This window comes from Myxine glutinosa, chromosome 13 (assembly GCF_964187855.1).
Source record: "Myxine glutinosa chromosome 13, kmMyxGlut1.1, whole genome shotgun sequence".
In the NCBI taxonomy this organism is placed as follows: Eukaryota; Metazoa; Chordata; class Myxini; order Myxiniformes; family Myxinidae; genus Myxine; species Myxine glutinosa.
Genome location: NC_136273.1, coordinates 21,283,922 through 21,301,597, shown reverse-complemented (window position 1 = coordinate 21,301,597; position 17,676 = coordinate 21,283,922). Strand labels below are relative to the sequence as shown.

The 17,676-nt window shown below is 42.9% G+C and overlaps 1 protein-coding gene across 2 annotated transcripts in view; it reads right to left on the bottom strand.

Annotated features, from left to right (window-relative positions):
• Window positions 1-17,676, bottom strand: part of LOC137438693 (sialin-like) — a 40,163-nt gene extending 22,487 nt beyond the window's left edge. The window contains exons 1-5 of one of the 2 annotated variants that reach the window (XM_068133947.2): window positions 17,521-17,676; window positions 11,774-11,973; window positions 10,915-11,148; window positions 9,112-9,199; window positions 1,945-2,031 (exon numbers count right to left, since the gene is read on the bottom strand). In XM_068133947.2, coding sequence (XP_067990048.2) covers window positions 1,945-2,031; window positions 9,112-9,199; window positions 10,915-11,148; window positions 11,774-11,973; window positions 17,521-17,617 — 706 coding nt within the window. In that variant the 5' untranslated portion in view covers window positions 17,618-17,676. Of the gene's footprint in view, window positions 1-1,944; window positions 2,032-9,111; window positions 9,200-10,914; window positions 11,149-11,773; window positions 11,974-17,496 lie in introns of both variants that reach the window. The other variant, XM_068133946.2, reaches the window with a different exon arrangement.

The following is a 17,676-nucleotide window of genomic DNA, read 5'->3' as shown; positions in this document are numbered from 1 at the left end:
CATTCTTTTGTTTAATAAATATACCTGGTCTCGGGGTGAATTCAGGCTGTCGTGTTCCTTCATTTGGTGATCTAAGAAAGCCCATTGAGGGTTCATTGGCAGCGACAATTAACGTCACACATCCAGGGGAGTGCCACGCATTTCAGGCTCACTCGGCCTAATTCGATACGAGACAGCGGTGAAAATTAGCATAGCTCTCGGCCGATTCAGCACTCCAATCTACAGGGTATTTTGGCTTTTAGAAGCGTGACCTGGGACTACAACAACGTATTATCCGGCACTCTCTTGGTTCTTCTCCACATTGGCACAACCCGAGATATTTCTTCATGACAGTTATCTTCTGTTCAAGTGGAGATGTCACTAGTTTCCCCCGAGAAGCCATGTTACTTGCACCCACAGGGGCAACCTTCACTGGGACTACTCCAGTGAGTGTTCCATGAATGTGATCGCGGTTTTTACAGATTCTATCGTTTCACTCAAATTGAACACCCGATTGACTGCGATACTAAACGTTTCAGAACCCTTTACAGGTAGGACATGGCGTAAATGTCTGCGCTCTCCCTCAGACGTTAAACTGGGCATCCCGTGTACCAACATTAGCTGTGGTGCATGTTAACATCCCACGGTGTTCTTGCTGGAATTTCGGAAAGCCCCTGACTGCTGGGAAGGAGTCTGGTGTTGGCTTAGCGGTTAGGGTGCTGGCTTGGGATCCTGGGTTGGAATCCCAGTCGATCGCTGAATTAACGCCAGGTGGGTTGCCTGTCATACTTCCGAGGTCGGCAAATCGAGTACCAGTTCACTGGTAATTCCCTGTATGTCGCAAGGGGCAACTAACAGGGTTGGTGGCAGGAAGGGCATCCGGCCATAAAACATTGCTTCAAAAAGGGGACCACGGTGCCCGAAAAAAGCAAAACCACTGCTCTGCGGGGGAAAATGGCCTCTAAAGGTGGTTCAATACTGCTGGGAAGGTGATCGCAAACTCCCCAACATAAACAGTGCCAAGAAACTGCTTTGCCATAAGAAACTGCTTTGCCACAAGAAACTGCTTTGCCATAAGAAACTGCTTTGCCACAAGAAACTGCTTTGCCATAAGAAACTGCTTTGCCACAAGAAACTGCTTTGCCACAAGAAACTGCTTTGCCACAAGAAACTGCTTTGCCACAAGAAACTGCTTTGCCATAAGAAACTGCTTTGCCACCAGAAACTGCTTTGCCATAAGAAACTGCTTTGCCATAAGACACTGCTTTGCCATAAGACACTGCTTTGCCATAAGACACTGCTTTGCCATAAGAAACTGCTTTGCCATAAGAAACTGCTTTGCCATAAGACACTGCTTTGCCATAAGAAACTGCTTTGCCATAAGAAACTGCTTTGCCATAAGAAACTGCTTTGCCATAAGACACTGCTTTGCCATAAGAAACTGCTTTGCCATAAGAAACTGCTTTGCCATAAGACACTGCTTTGCCATAAGACACTGCTTTGCCATAAGACACTGCTTTGCCATAAGACACTGCTTTGCCATAAGACACTGCTTTGCCATAAGAAACTGCTTTGCCATAAGACACTGCTTTGCCATAAGACACTGCTTTGCCATAAGAAACTGCTTTGCCATAAGAAACTGCTTTGCCATAAGACACTGCTTTGCCATAAGACACTGCTTTGCCATAAGACACTGCTTTGCCATAAGACACTGCTTTGCCATAAGACACTGCTTTGCCATAAGACACTGCTTTGCCATAAGACACTGCTTTGCCATAAGACACTGCTTTGCCATAAGACACTGCTTTGCCATAAGACACTGCTTTGCCATAAGAAACTGCTTTGCCATAAGAAACTGCTTTGCCATAAGAAACTGCTTTGCCAGCATCAATGCTCTACGAAGAGCATGGTACACATCATCACTGGAACTAAGCAAATGCAGCGCATAGTATGAATAAGACTCACCACATATATAAAAGATGTAAGGCCAACCAAGTGTATCTGCCAGGACACCAGACAATGGCAAAGCGACGACGGTCCCAAAGTACGATCCTGCATATTCCAGGGGAGGGGAGAAGGGGAAGTGGAGGAGTCTCAGATTAAGGAGGTTTGATCCCTTCAAAACGCCACACATGTCCATGTCCACGTGACACCGTCCCACATTATTTTCCAATCAAGTGGTTTTCTTTTTTGCGACTTCACAAAAAGGGACTGAATCTGAATAAGCATGCGTTTATCTTTCATTTCCCCCACAAGACCCACAGGGGCATCCTTCACTTGGACCACCCTTGGACCACCCATAATTTTGTCAAAAGGTCAAAAGGTCATCATTACTTAAAACCAATAATTTTCATCCAATATACCTGAAATGTAAGAATTTGCATATTTGATCACTCAATTGGTTCACCAATAAAAAGTTTTTTAAAATTGATATATGTGGGAAAATTACAGGCCCAGACCGGGAATCGAACCCAGGTCCTCTGGAAAACGCTACCAGTGCTTTGCGCCATCTGAGCTACCTGGGCGATCCTGACCGAGCATGCAATTTTCCCACGAATGATTGCCACTCTCTTTCCGTCAATGCTTCCGGGGCACTCGCTGCCAACCATAGGAGCACCGACGGCCTGAACACGAGAGGGTCTTCCTCCAATGGGGGGACAAATCCATGTACTCTATTATAAACACCACTGGGGGCGTAGTGAAGCAATTAGATTAATGAACAGGATTAAATAATTAAATTGATAAATGTGGGAAAATCCTGGTCTGGGCAAGTAATTCCCCACATATATCAATTTAATTATTTAATTCTGTTCATTAATATAAAAGTTTTTTTTAGATCAAAAGGTCAAGGTTGCATAAAATCGTCAATTTTAATTTTGTATTTTAACCCTCGCCAGAGGAGTCCGTATTGCATTGGAGTCCGTCTGTCTGTCTATTTGGTACTTGTGAAAATCGAAGATTTTTCAAGTACATTGGTTGGTCTTGTACGTTATTACTTGGCAAAAAAAAATTTGGGACAAGGACGTTGATCACTCCGGTTTGTGTTTGTGTTTGTGTGCTTGATTGTCTGTCCGGGTCACAATTATACTTGCCTACAGGTCACAATTTTAAACCGAACTTCACAAAACTTCACCAAATGGCAGAGTTCGTGGTCCGACAAAATCCTATATACTTTGAGGTCAAAAGGTCAACATAGGCCAAAGGTCAACCAACTTTTTTCAAATTTCTAGAATCCTCAATTTTCATCCGATTGCCTTGACATTTGAATAGGATTTTCATATCAGCACACTGAATTCAACCACCGACTATTTTTTGAGATCAACATCGGCCAAAAGGTCAACATAGGCCTAAGTTCAACCACTTTTATCAAATTTCTAAAATCCTAAATTTTCATCCGATTGACTTGAAATTTGAATAGGATTTACATATCAGCTAACTGAATTCAGCCACAAACTATTTTGCAGATCAAAATAGGCCAAAAGGTCAACATAGGCCAAAAGGTCAACAACCTTTTCAGATTTCTAAAATCCTCAATTTTCATCCAATTGACTTGAAATTTGAATAGGATTTTCATAGCCAACTGAATTCAACCACCACCTATATTTGAGATAAACATAGGCCAAAAGGTCGACATAGGCCAAAAGGTCAACATAGGCAAAAAGGTCAACATAGGCCGAATTTCTAAAATCCTCAATTTTCATCCGATTGACTTGAAGTTTTAAGAGGATTTTCATATCTGGTCACTGAATTCAACCACCAAGTATTTTTGAGGTCAACATAGGCCAAAAGGTCAACATAGGCCAAGTTTCTAAAATCCTAAATTTTCATCCAATTAACTTGAAATTTGAAGAGGATTTGCATACCAGGCCACTGAATTCAGCCACAAACTATTTTGCAGATCAAAATAGGCCAAAAGGTCAACATATGCCAAAAGGTCAACAACCTTTTCAGATTTCTAAAATCCTCAATTTTCACCCGATTGACTTGAAATTTGAATAGGATTTTCATATCAGCCAACTGAATTCAACCACCAACTATTTTTGAGATAAACATAGGCCAAAAGGTCAACATAGGCAAAAAGGTCAACATAGGCCAAAAGGTCAACATAGGCAAAAATGTCAACATAGGCAAAAAGGTCAACATAGGCCGAATTTCTAAAATCCTCAATTTTCATCTGATTGACTTGAAGTTTTAAGAGGATTTTCATGTCTGGTCACTGAATTCAACCACCATGTATTTTTGAGGTCAACATAGGCCAAAAGGTCAACATAGGCCAAGTTTCTAAAATCCTCAATTTTCATCCAATTGACTTGAAGTTTTAAGAGGATTTTCATATCTGGTCACTGAATTCAACCACCAAGTATTTTTGAGGTCAACATAGGCCAAAAGGTCAACATAGGCCAAGTTTCTAAAATCCTCAATTTTCATCCAATTGACTTGAAGTTTTAAGAGGATTTTCATACCAGGCCACTGAATTCAACCACCAATTATGTTTGAGGTCATCATAGGCCAAAAACTTATTTTAGGGATTTCGCAAGTATCGTTCTATGCACGACATATTTCTTGTTCGTTTTGTTTGTCTGTTTGTTTGTCTGCACAGAATAAATATGATTTTTTTCTGCAACTGTTGGTCCGGTTGACAGGAAAATTGCACCATAGGTGCACCTCCTCCTGTGGAATTTTTAAATTATAATTAGGACATCATAGGTCACGTGGTATGGGCGCCATCTTGGAAAAACTGAAAAACTTTGCACCTCTATATCTCCGAAAGAGCTGCATAGAAAAAATTGAGACATGGCTCATTGTAAAGAACTCTCCATGGGGAATAATATACACTACATGACCAAATGTATGTGGACACCCGAATATCACACATCTCATTCCAAATTCATGATCATTAATATGGAGTTGGTCCCCCCCTTTGTTGCTATAACAGCCTCCACTCTTCCTGGAAGGCTATCCACTAGACGTTAGAACATTGCTGTGGGGATTTGCTTCCATTCAGCCACAAGAGCATTAGTGAGGTCGGGCACTGATGTTGGGCGATTCGGCCTGGCTCGCTGTCGGCGTTCCAATTCATCCCAAAGGTGTTCGATGGGGTTGAGGTCAGGGCTCTGTGCAGGCCAGTCAAGTTCTTCCACACCAATCTCGACAAACCATTTCTGTATGGACCTTTCTTTGTGCATGGGGGCATTGTCATGCTGAAACAGGAAAGGGCCTTCCCCAAACTGTTGCCACAAAGTTGGAAGCACACAATCATCTAGAATGTCATTGTATGCTGTAGCATTAAGATTTCCCTTCACTGGAACCAAGTGGCCTAGCCCGATGAATCATGAAAAATAGCCCCAGACCATTAACCCTCCTCCACCAAACTTTACAGTTGGCACTATGTATTCAAGCAGTTGCGTACTCCTGGCATCCGCCAAACCCAGATTCGTCTGTCGGAATGCCAGATGGTGAAGCATGATTCATCACTCCAGATAACATGTTTCCACTAATCCAGAGTCAAATGGCGGCGAGCTTTACACCACTCCAGGTGCAAAGTGATCACCACTCCATTGTGCATGGTGATCATAGGCTTATGTGCAGCTGCTCGGCCATGGAAACCCATTTCATGAAGCTCCTGACAAACAGTTGGTGTGCTGACGTAGCTTCCAGAGGCAGTTTGGAAGTCGGTAGTGAGTGTTGCAACCGAGGACAGACGATCTTTAGGTGCTATGCACTTCAGCACTTGCCGGTCCCATTCTGTGAGGTTGTGTGGCCTACCACTTCGTGGCTGAGCTGATGTTGCTCCCAGACGTTTCCACTTCACAATAATAGCACTTACAGTTGACCGGGGCAGCTCTAGCAGGGCACAAATTTGATGAACTGACTTGTTGGAAAGGTGGCATCCTATGACGGTGTCACGTTGAATGTCACTGAGCTCTTCAGTACGGCCCATTCTACTGCCAATGTTTGTCTATGGAGATAGCATGGCTGTGTGCTTGATTATATATACCTGTCAGCAATGGGTGTGGCTGAAATAGCTGAATCCACTAATTAGAAGGTGTCTCCGCATACTTTTTGTCTTGTAGTGTATGTTAATGATGATGTCATAGGTGCCTCCATTATGACGTCATATTTCGACAAGTACAAAACTTCATCCGATCAAGATTAAATTTATTGAGCGAAATGATGACGTCATCGGTCACGTGGTTTGCCTGCCATATATGTTTTAACACAAAAGCCTTAAAAACCACTATATACACGTCCTGGTGAGGGTCTGCAATCACTGATTGCTCTTTCTTGTTACAACTGTTTTCCTTACGTTTAGCATACAGAAGGAAAAGAAGACATATGAATACAGAGCGGATCCACGCACGGGCTTTGCATTTTCAGATGCTTTCTAGTTGATGTTATTACTATTATATTAGTCCAGAAACTTTATGGTTGTACTATAACGCGCTTACTGGCGAGCGAGAGTTATCCTTTTCAGAGTGCTCTACTCCTGGTTGAATACACCGATTCCAGCACTCCAATAAAGCTTGGAAACACCTTTGACACTCATCGATCCTTATATTTGGGTGTGCGCTCATTTATTGTTACATTGTAGTGTGTGCTCATCTAATGATGCACTGCATTGTGCACTCATCTATTGTTACTTTGCATTTTCATTTGTATACAACGTTGAGGCACATGGAAGAGGAGGAACACTGAACAGTTCAGGACACAACAGAACAGAAAGAACAGAAAAAAGGGAGTGGGACACCAACAGCGGGGTTGAAGGATAAAATATAGGGATAATTGGACAAATAAGGGAGGTGGGGAGGAAAGAGGGGTAGGGGAGGACAATATGAATACAGAAAGAAACTCTCAGCAAGGAAAAACAGGAAAAACAAGGAGGACAGGGCACAGAAAGAGCAGAGGGTGCAAGACCAGAAAGGAGGCGGTAGAAGAGAGAGAGACCACTGACTTGTCTGCAATGGGAAAGTGTGAGGCCCATAGACTCGGCTTCATCACGAGAAACTCCAAGAATTTTGAAGACCTTGGTTTCCACGGCATCAAGCTGAGCAAGGTGTTAAACAAGGGGGCCAACCCAGAGGGGAGAGCAGTACTACATCAAGCTGCAGATGAAAGCCTTGTCGGTGGATAGGAATTCAGGTGTGCCAAGGAAGGCCTTTGTATGACAGAGGATGCCCAGTTGGCCAATGGCTTTGGGGGCCACCTTTGAAATGTGGTTTGCCCAAGAAAGATCATGGCTGATAGTAAGACCCAGGAGTTTGAATGACAGAACTTCTTCCAGAGGATTGTTGAGAAAGTAGGTGGGAGGGTTTTCCAGACGGTGTTTTCGGAGAGAGATCTAGTAACAGTGTGATATTTGCCAGGATTGAACGACATATTCCCAGTGTTTGACCAGCTCGTGATTTTGTCAAGGTCTGAAGAGAGGGAAGAGACTGCAGCCTGTCTGTCTGAAGGATGAGGAATGTCACGGCAGAGAGTGGAGTTATCAGCAAATAGATAAAGGGGATTTTCCGGAGAGTCAGAGAGATCATTGATGAAGATCAGGAATAGGACTGGGACCGGAACACTGCCTTGGGGCAATCCAGCTTTGACAGGGCGAGGAGATGAAAGGATTCCGTTGAGAGCCACACATTGGCTGCGAGAGTAGAGGAAGTCAGTTAGTCATGTGGAGAGTTGACCTTGAATGCCATAGGTAGGGAGTTTGGAGAGTGAGGCGCGATGCCGGAATGTATCAAAAGCACGAGATATGTGCAGAGAGATGGCCCTGATCTCATGTCTGACATTGAGGGCCTCCATCCATTGTTGTGTGACAAGAAGCAGCATGTCCAAGGTGGAGTGATCTAGTTTGACCTCGTGATCCCAAAATCTCATCAGTTCATCTTTACATCATGATACAAATCTTTACCATGTTTGAATTAGATCCCATAAGCTGTTCTTACGTTATCGCAGTAACAAAATAATTGTAATTTATCGTGACCTGTGACCTTTGACCTCTTGCCCCCAAAATCTAATCAGTTCATCATTATACATACAGTACTTGTATCAATTTTGGTCAACATTTCATCACTGGTTCACAAATTATCGCAGTAAAAGGATTTTTACCAAACAAGACCTCTGACCTTTGACCTTGTGACCCCAAAATCTAATCATTTCATACTTACCTTATTATACATACATGCACAAAGTTTGATTTAGATCCCTTCAGCCTTTCTCAAGTTATCGCGGTAACGTAAACCTATCACTGACGCACGGACACACGGACGGACAAACGGACAGACAGCCGTTGGACAACCCGAAAACATAATGCCTCTGGCGACTTCAATGGCGGAGGCATAAAAACATGACACATCTGGTTTGGAAAACTTATCTTTAACGAGGTGGAAGCAACAGCTGCAGGTTCAACCGACACGTGGAAAAATCTCCGAACTGGGAGTAGACATTGTTATATTGCATTGTGCGCTCATCAATAATTACATTGCAGTGTCCATTGTTTGGACGTTACTTTGTCCAGGTGATGCCAGTGGGTCACCTCCCATAAATGCTTCAATCATTCCGGAACTTCAATCAATGCTGGTTTTACTGTTTGTTCAATGGGCAGTAAATAATGGTGTGAAATTTTCCCTCCTCGTTAATGTACAGCCATGTGTCAGAGGCCATCGACATAGTACATAGGCATGAGGCAAACAGGGTGGGGAAGGGCGAGGTGGGGGTTAAACTAAGAAATAATGAAGGTTTTAATTGAAAAATAATGAAGTGAGGTGGCAGAGTTCTGGGGCAGAGAATGGAGGATGGGAGCTGGGTGGGAGGAGTGGGAGGAGTGGAGAATGGAGGGAAAGAAGTTTGGGAAGGGGAGAGAAAGAGGCATGAAAGTGGATTTGGGGAGGAGGTGGGATCACAGAGTTAAATTTTTGCATATGTATTAAATAGATGACTTGACATAAGACAAATAATACAACGCTGTTATTAGGTATTGCAAAATCCCATCCCAGCACGATCTCCTGAGCTCAACATAAAACCTAAAAAAGGAATTCTTAGTTCCGTCTCACAACAAGGTGTCGCCGAGTCCTCCCATGAGGATGTGAATACTGTACTACAGAGTGGGTCAGTGTGTGCTAAACATATCCACCACACCTGCATAACTGAAGGAGATGAGCTGGCTGCGTTCCAGTGGTGGAGCCCATTTGGCCCACATGGCGTGCATTGTGGGAAATGTTACCCCCTTGGGAGAAACAGATCATACAGGAAAACAAATAAACCAAACATTGTTTCTTTTAAAATACTAGCAACGGTACCCACCCTACAGCCGGGGCTTCAATTGGGAGGCCCAAATGAAGAGGCAAAATATCAGAAATTGAAGGCTTTTATATTTTTAACGATTTATATAAACATCCGTTAAATCATATCACACGCAAATCATCAAAATCTAAACAGTACATGGCGCCCATTTTGAAAAAAGATTGAATTCTGCAAAACGGAAGTGGCCGCTACACGTCTTTCTCAGTCGCTCGTTTATGTGTGAAGAGTACGTGCCGAATCTGTAACACGGGAGCGGCCGCTACACCTGTTTCTCAGTCGCTTTGCACACGCTGCCATGTTACTTCGGAGCCGCACGTTTATATAGGAAGAGTTCGTCAGGAGTCGATCTACTCTCTCCTGGTACGTAGAATTTCAACAAAAGCCACATCACTGTTCATATCGGTAAATATTATTCCATCGTGTTTGGAAAAAATGGAAAATTTGAAAAATTGGAAAATTGGGAAAAAATTGGAAAAACAATGTAGCCTATTTTACTCCAAGGGGTCCCAGAATTACCCACCCAAAATATCGTTGCGATCGGTTGAGCCGTTTTTGCGGTACCTTCGAACAGACGGACATTTGGTGAATTATAGTAAGATTAAGCAACAAATGTGGCTTTATGGTGAGATGAAATCCCCCCCCCCCCCCCTTCCCACGCCTCCTCCCCCCGGGCCCTCTACCTTCCACACATCTCCCTGCTCTCAAATGTTGTGTTTGTGTGCTTCCCCTTCTCTCCCCATCTTGTTTTCCGCTCCCTCTTTTTGTGTGTTTTGTTTGTCTGGTTGATTTGTTTGTGAAGTAAATGTTAGGTCTTTCACGAGCCTCGATTCAGTATACAAAAAAAAAAAAGATATACAGTATCTAGATGAGTTTTTAATGAGGGGTGCGAAGCTGGCTATACATTATGCTCGTACTTGAAAACACGACACTCCAACTTTCCTTTACACGGTGCTCTCAGGGACGTTTGGCCGACATCATTTACCGACCACATTCAAGTTGAGATTCATTGTTAATGAATGATGTGAGTTTGTGATCATTATCCCCACGCTTTTTGTAAAAAACGAGAGGACATCTTGTCTGTCCGTCCGTCACGCTATCTCCTCCTAAACGGTGGTGCAGAAATTCATCAAACTTGGCAGTTATGATCACCACATGGCAGGAAGGTGCAAGAGCTAAGTCCTTTTTGGCCCCGCCTCCTAGGGCAGGGTCAAAAGGTCAAACACAGTACCGAAAAATTCAATTACAGGCATATTTAAAAACATTTGTAGATGCAACTTCAACATCGGGAGGCACGTGAGGGGAAAAAATGTGAAAATGGTCAAAATGGGGGGGGGGGGGGGGGGGGGGGAAATGTTTTACTCAAAAATTGGAATTGGATCATTCCTGGAGGAATGTTTTGCCATCTTTCAACTTTTCTTTAGGTGGGAAGTGTGGGGATTTGCAATAGCACGCGAACGACTTCGCTCTAGTTTAATTTCAGAAGATGATGCAATATCGTTTACAAGTACGTGATGTAAAAGGATGTAAAGGGGGATTGCTCATCCTGGGTAAAACTATTAGGATTAAAAAACAGACGGGTTTAACCACGGACCCACACAATCATGTGAATCCTTGGTTTGGTGTATGGAACATACTAACCTCTCCAAGCCCCTCCAGGAACCTCACAAGGATCAGGTAGAAGACACCCATCTCTGCAGCGATGGGCGTCAGCAACGTGAACAGCCAGGTGCACGTGATGCCCAACCCAAACAACAGCTTGCCACCATAGCGATCCGCCAAGTACCCGCCTGGGATCTGAGTCACGATGTAGCCATAGAAAAATGCTCCCAAGATCCAGCCCTGGGTCTTTGAGTCCCAGTTGTACTGAGGTCCCTGTGGGTATCATGGAAGATATCAACTCACTGTAGGGAAAACAGTGTAATCGAACGTGCTGCAGTCAATGCTCATTAAACTGTGTATTCAATATGGCCGCCATCGGATTCCCAAATAAACATCAAATGCATTCGGTGACATCATGGCTCATTGATACGACCTTTGATTCTTCTTCTTCTTACAGCATATCCCATTAATTTGAAGTTGACGGTTTACAGAGCATGTACAATTTGCCCAAGTCTTTCACGAACCTGTTGGTCAGGCATGACATTCGACTCAACTTATTTTTGGAAGGAATTTGTAATTTGTTCATGGTGCTGGCGATAACTCACCTACTGTTTGTGAAAGACACCGTAGGATCTTTAACGTCCACCAACTAATGCTAGCAGATGAGACACCCGGCTTAAGGTCCATCCGAAGGACGGTGGACTCATTGATGCAACAAAACACCAATCCGACAGTTATAGCCGTCTCGACAATCAAACCCAAACCTGGCAGGTGACCATTCCAAGTACCCCGCACCATCTCCGCACTATCCCGACGGACGACGGAGTAGCACGATTGTTATTTCCAATTTTCCAGGTATTCATTGGTGCACCGCAGCAACACCTCACTGTGAGCCAACCTTGGGAGCAACTGCAGGCTGGCTGACATTGTGCCAAGGAACAGGGCAAACTTTGCTATTGGTGGTTTCGGACGAGCTCGTGTGGTTGACCATGACCACCATGGCGACGCTGAGGTTCACGCGCAGGGCGTAGACGATGCTGAACCCCAGGAAGGAGATGAAGGCGAGGACGTGACGAGTCTGGCAGCAGGGCTGTCGTGCTGCAAGGAAAAGGTCATTTGGTCACTTGACAATAAGTAAAGCCAAAACATGATCAGTCAGTCTTGAATATATTGTAAAAACTTTATGGTTCTTAAAAAAAAAAAAAAAAAACTCTGGATAAGAAAAAAAAGTGCAGTAAAAATTTGCACGACGGATGACTTTTGAAAAAATGTATGTGAGACATTCATGCTGCTTCCTGTGCAAACCAATCAATGGAGTTTGTGAACAATACACGAATAAAGTCCGAAGGAATGGTTTGATGAAGTAAACAATACACATAAAATGCACAGCAAAACTAGAACGCCACTCAGTAGAGCGCATACTCCCGCCGTGGGTCAAGTTGGAATAGTACGATTTCACAAAAGTTTGAGGGAGTAGTTCAGTGACAACACCAGACAAGACAACACAAGACAAGACAACACAAGACAGACACTGCACAGATATATATTTAGAGTATATAGAAGATAATGTTTAAAAAAAACAAGGCAATTTCACTTACATTTCGGGATTCAGCGTAAATTCTACATAAGTGAGTGTATTTTGAGGCATGTGTGACTTCAAATAAAATTGTAAGCCAGGAAAACGTTCGTTTCATTCCTTAGGGATACAACATGTAAAACTGGCCCAAACGGCAAAACAAAACTCGCTCATTTTAAGTCGTACAAGCTAATGCGACCACTCATTCTTCTGGGAGGAATCCCGTGCACATGCTGGTCACACTTATAACTCACCGAAGTCTTTATAAGTTCATCAAATACTGACACCGCGATTGACATTCACTGAGGTAAATGTTGATATCTCTTCTGAGGTAAAAAAAACCAAAAAAAAAACAGTTTTAAAGCATTAAACGTATCAAACGATACATTTTATGAAACGGGGAAACCGAATACACACTTTGGTAGTTTTAAAATGACAGAATATGTCTTTATTAGAAAAAAAAACCTTGAAGACGCTGTTAGTGTTACCAAAATACACCGCTCTAACGCGTAGCCACGAGTTTAAACTACATTTACAACAAATATGAAAACTGTTTTCATATCACAATGTTAAATATAGAATATATAGAAGATAATGTTTAAAAAAATGAGCCCTATCTTCCAATGGTAAAAAATCCTACAAAAAATTCCTGGATCCGGAATAATATCCTGAGCTTCACCAAAAACTAATCAATTCTTCCTTATCCCAAGGGCAATCATCCCACCAACTTTCATCCAAATCCGTTCAGAACTTTTCCAGATATCTTGTTCACAAACACACGAACACACACACACACACACACACACACACACACACACACACACACACACACACACACACACACACACACACACACACACACACACACACACACACACGATCGAATGCATTACTCCCTGGCGGGGTAACTATACTGAAGCCAATGGCGGGCAATCACAAATCACCACACTTCCCACAAAGATGAAAGCTTCGATTAAAGAGAGAAAAATGTTCCTCCGGGAATGACCAAATATCTCATTTTGAGTTGAAAGATTTTTCCCCACTTTGACCCGTGTGTCCCTCCATAAATCCCCACCCCGCGGGGAATGAGCCGTGGGTCAGATCCAAACAAAATCGTTACGTATTTCATGCGTCCCCCAATGTTCATAGCATATACAAAGTATCATTAAATGTTTGAAAATATGCCTGTAAAAGCATTTTTCGGCATTTGACCTGTTGACCCCACCCCAGGGGGCGGGGCCAAAATACAACTGCTATTGCAACTTCTTGCCATGTGGTGATCACAACTACTAAGTTTGGCGAATTTCTGCACAACCGTTTGGGAGGAGAGAGCGTGACAGACAGAGCTGATTACCATAGTCCCCCAGTTTTTTTACAAGGTGCGGGGATAAAAAGGAGTTAGTGACCAACATAATAAGTATAAAACAATTGTTGGAGTCAATGGCTAATTGTATGAAGCACTAAGCAATAGTTGGAGTTAGTGAACGATAGACAATGAAGTGTGAAGCAATAGTTGAGCTTGGTGAACAATAGACAATGAAGTGTGAAGCAATAGTTGAGCTTGGTGAACAATAGACAATGAAGTGTGAAGCAATAGTTGAGCTTGGTGAACAATAGACAATCAAGTGTGAAGCAATACTTGGAGTTAGTGAACAATAGACCATGAAGTGTGAAGCAATAGTTGGAGTTGGTGAACAATAGACAATGAAGTGTGAAGCAATAGTTGAGCTTGGTGAACAATAGACAATGAAGTGTGAAGCAATAGTTGGAGTTGGTGAACAATAAACAATGAAGTATGAAGCAATAGTTGGAGTTGGTGAACAATAAACAATGAAGTATGAAGCAATAGTTGGAGTTGGTGAACAATAGACAATGAAGTATGAAGCAATAGTTGGAGTTGTTGAACAATAGACAATGAAGTATGAAGCAATAGTTGGAGTTGGTGAACAATAGACAAGGAAGTGTGAAGCAATAATTGGAGTTGGTGAACAATAGACAATGAAGTATGAAGCAATAGTTGGAGTTGGTGAACAATAAACAATGAAGTATGAAGCAATAGTTGGAGTTGGTGAACAATAGACAAGGAAGTGTGAAGCAATAGTTTGAGTTTGTGAACAATAGACAATGAAGTGTGAAGCAAGAGTTTGAGTTTGTGAACAATAGACAATGAAGTATGAAGGAAGAGTTTGAGTTTGTGAACAATAAACAATGAAGGGTGAAGCAAGAGTTGGAGATGGTGAACAATAAACAATGAAGTACAAAGCAATAGTTGGAGTTGGTGAACAATAGACAATGAAGTGTGAAGCAATAGTTGGAGTTGATGAACAATAAACAATGAAGTGTGAAGCAATAGTTGGAGTTGGTGAACAATAAACAATGAAGTGTGAAGCAATAGTTGGAGTTGATGAACAATAAACAATGAAGTGTGAAGCAATAGTTGGAGTTGGTGAACAATAGACAATGAAGTGTGAGGCAAGAGTTTGAGTTTGTGAACAACAGACAATGAAGTGTGAAGCAATAGTTGGAGTTGGTGAACAATAGACAATGAAGTGTGAAGCAATAGTTTGAGTTTGTGAACAATAGACAATGAAGTGTGAAGCAATCGTTGGAGTTGGTGAACAATAGACAATGAAGTGTGAAGCAATAGTTGGAGTTGGTGAACAATAGACAATGAAGTGCGAAGCAATAGTTGGAGTTTGTGAACAATAGACAATGAAGTATGAAGGAAGAGTTTGAGTTTGTGAACAATAGACAACGAAGTGTGAAGCAATAGTTGGAGTTTGTGAACAATAGACAATGAAGTATGAAGCAATAGTTTGAGTTTGTGAACAATAGACAATGAAGTATGAAGGAAGAGTTTGAGTTTGTGAACAATAGACAATAAAGTATGAAGCAATAGTTGGAGTTGGTGAACAATAGACAATGAAGGGTGAAGCAATAGTTGGAGTTGGTGAACAATAGACAATGAAGTGTGAAGCAATAGTTGGAGTTGGTGAACAATAGACAATGAAGTGTGAAGCAATAGTTGGAGTTGGTGAACAATAGACAATGAAGTAGGAAGCAATAGTTGGAGTTGGTGAACAATAGACAATGAAGTGTGAAGTAATCGTTGAAGTTCGTGAACAATAAACAATGAAGTGTGAAGGAAGAGTTTGAGTTGGTGAACAATAAACAATGAAGTGTGAAGCAATAGTTGGAGTTGGTGAACAATAGACAATGAAGTGTGAAGTAATCGTTGAAGTTAGTGAACAATAAACAATGAAGTGTGAAGGAAGAGTTTGAGTTTGTGAACAATAAACAATGAAGTGTGAAGCAATAGTTGGAGTTGGTGAACAATAGACAATGAAGTGTGAAGTAATCGTTGAAGTTAGTGAACAATAAACAATGAAGTGTGAAGGAAGAGTTTGAGTTTGTGAACAATAGACAATGAAGTGTGAAGCAATAGTTGGAGTTGGTGAACAATAGACAATGAAGTAGGAAGCAATAGTTGGAGTTGGTGAACAATAGACAATGAAGTATGAAGCAATAGTTGGAGTTGGTGAACAATAGACAATGAAGTGTGAAGTAATCGTTGAAGTTAGTGAACAATAAACAATGAAGTGTGAAGGAAGAGTTTGAGTTTGTGAACAATAAACAATGAAGTGTGAAGCAATAGTTGGAGTTGGTGAACAATAAACAATGAAGTGTGAAGGAAGAGTTTGAGTTTGTTAAGAATGGAATTATTGAGTGTTAAACAGTTGTTTGAATCTTGTGACTAAAGGCCACAATCCATCCCTTGAACAATCGCCCGTTGTTTCAAGTTCGGTTTATCCCTGAATCTCCAGACTTGGTGTTCTTCAGGTGGTCATTGCAGTCCGAGGGTTGTGGTGATGGGGGTGGGTGCGGGTCAGTGGGGTTATGGGGGGGGGGGTACATATTCCAAATTCACATCTGCCGGAGCAAGAAACTCGGTGCAACCACAGAAGTTTAAAGGGAAAGGGTGCATTGCGTATAGTTCGTCGTTACTTTCGCAGCTGTCAGCAAATGCCTATTTGGACCCTGCTGGTTGCATCATTACGGAGACACAGTTCTGATGCAGTCAGTGTTCACAGGAAATTGTAATTTGTTCAGGGTGCCGGTGATAACTCGCCTCCTTTACACGAAAGACCTTTACACCGTGGTATCTTAAGGTCCACCAACGGGTACTCGGGCACAACCATCCTCTGAGGGACGGCGCTCACACTGAATCCTCGCTCTGCCCGTGAAACACCTGGATGACGGTTCTGCAGCTGTTGTTGGATTCAAACCCAGGATATGCAGAATTCAGAGGGGGGCGGCTGGATACCTGTTGGCCATCTTGTCAGCCAGCCTTCCCAGTGGTCGTCGAGGCAGGAATTCCAATTTGGAGAATCTGGAGAATTTGGAGAAGTGCTAACAAAAAGAATAGCCAGCTTTAAAAAGCGGAATGGGTGAAACCACACTAGGGGGGTCTGTAACGGTCAGCAATGAAGACCTGACAAGACAGCTCAAATGTGATCAAGATCGTGCGAGGACATGCCTCTCTGCTATCTACATATTACATACGCAAAACATCGAGGAGGAATTTTAGACTCCTCCCTCTTTTGGAGCGAGAGGTGCATTTCGCGAGCACGACAGGAAATTAAAGGTAACACCTCGTCAAGCGCAACAATTGAGGCTCGATTTGGACTAACGAGGACGACCGAAGACCGATTAGACCAGAGATGCCGAGATCACGTGATTTTTGAAAGGTTTGATCATTTCAATGAAACTGACGATGTATATAACGATGTATGATGTAACAGACAGGGAAGAGGAAGAGGAAGAGGAAGAGGTTTGATGATCCAGAAGTAAATAATTAGAACAGGTATGAGAACGATGATTTCGAGCCTCCTTGACCGACAACGACAAGGCGACAACATCCGAACCAGAGACCCGAATCGATGACCCATAAACCGGGTCCGATGTGCAGGGCGCGCAGATCGAGACGGATCGCGCACCCTGCACCCCCATCACCCCCCAAACCCCCGGGTCTATCCCGTATGCACCTCCCGGTGACCCGCGGATCTCACTGTGCGCGGAATGGCGGGAACCCAGGAAGGCGGTTTTCTCGTCGCTCGATTCGTCGCTTCCATCGCGCGCGTCGTTCCCTTCGTCCTCGCGCAACATCGCAATAATAGGGTCTCTTCTTCCTCACTGTGACGTCACCACCAGGTCAGAAACCGTGA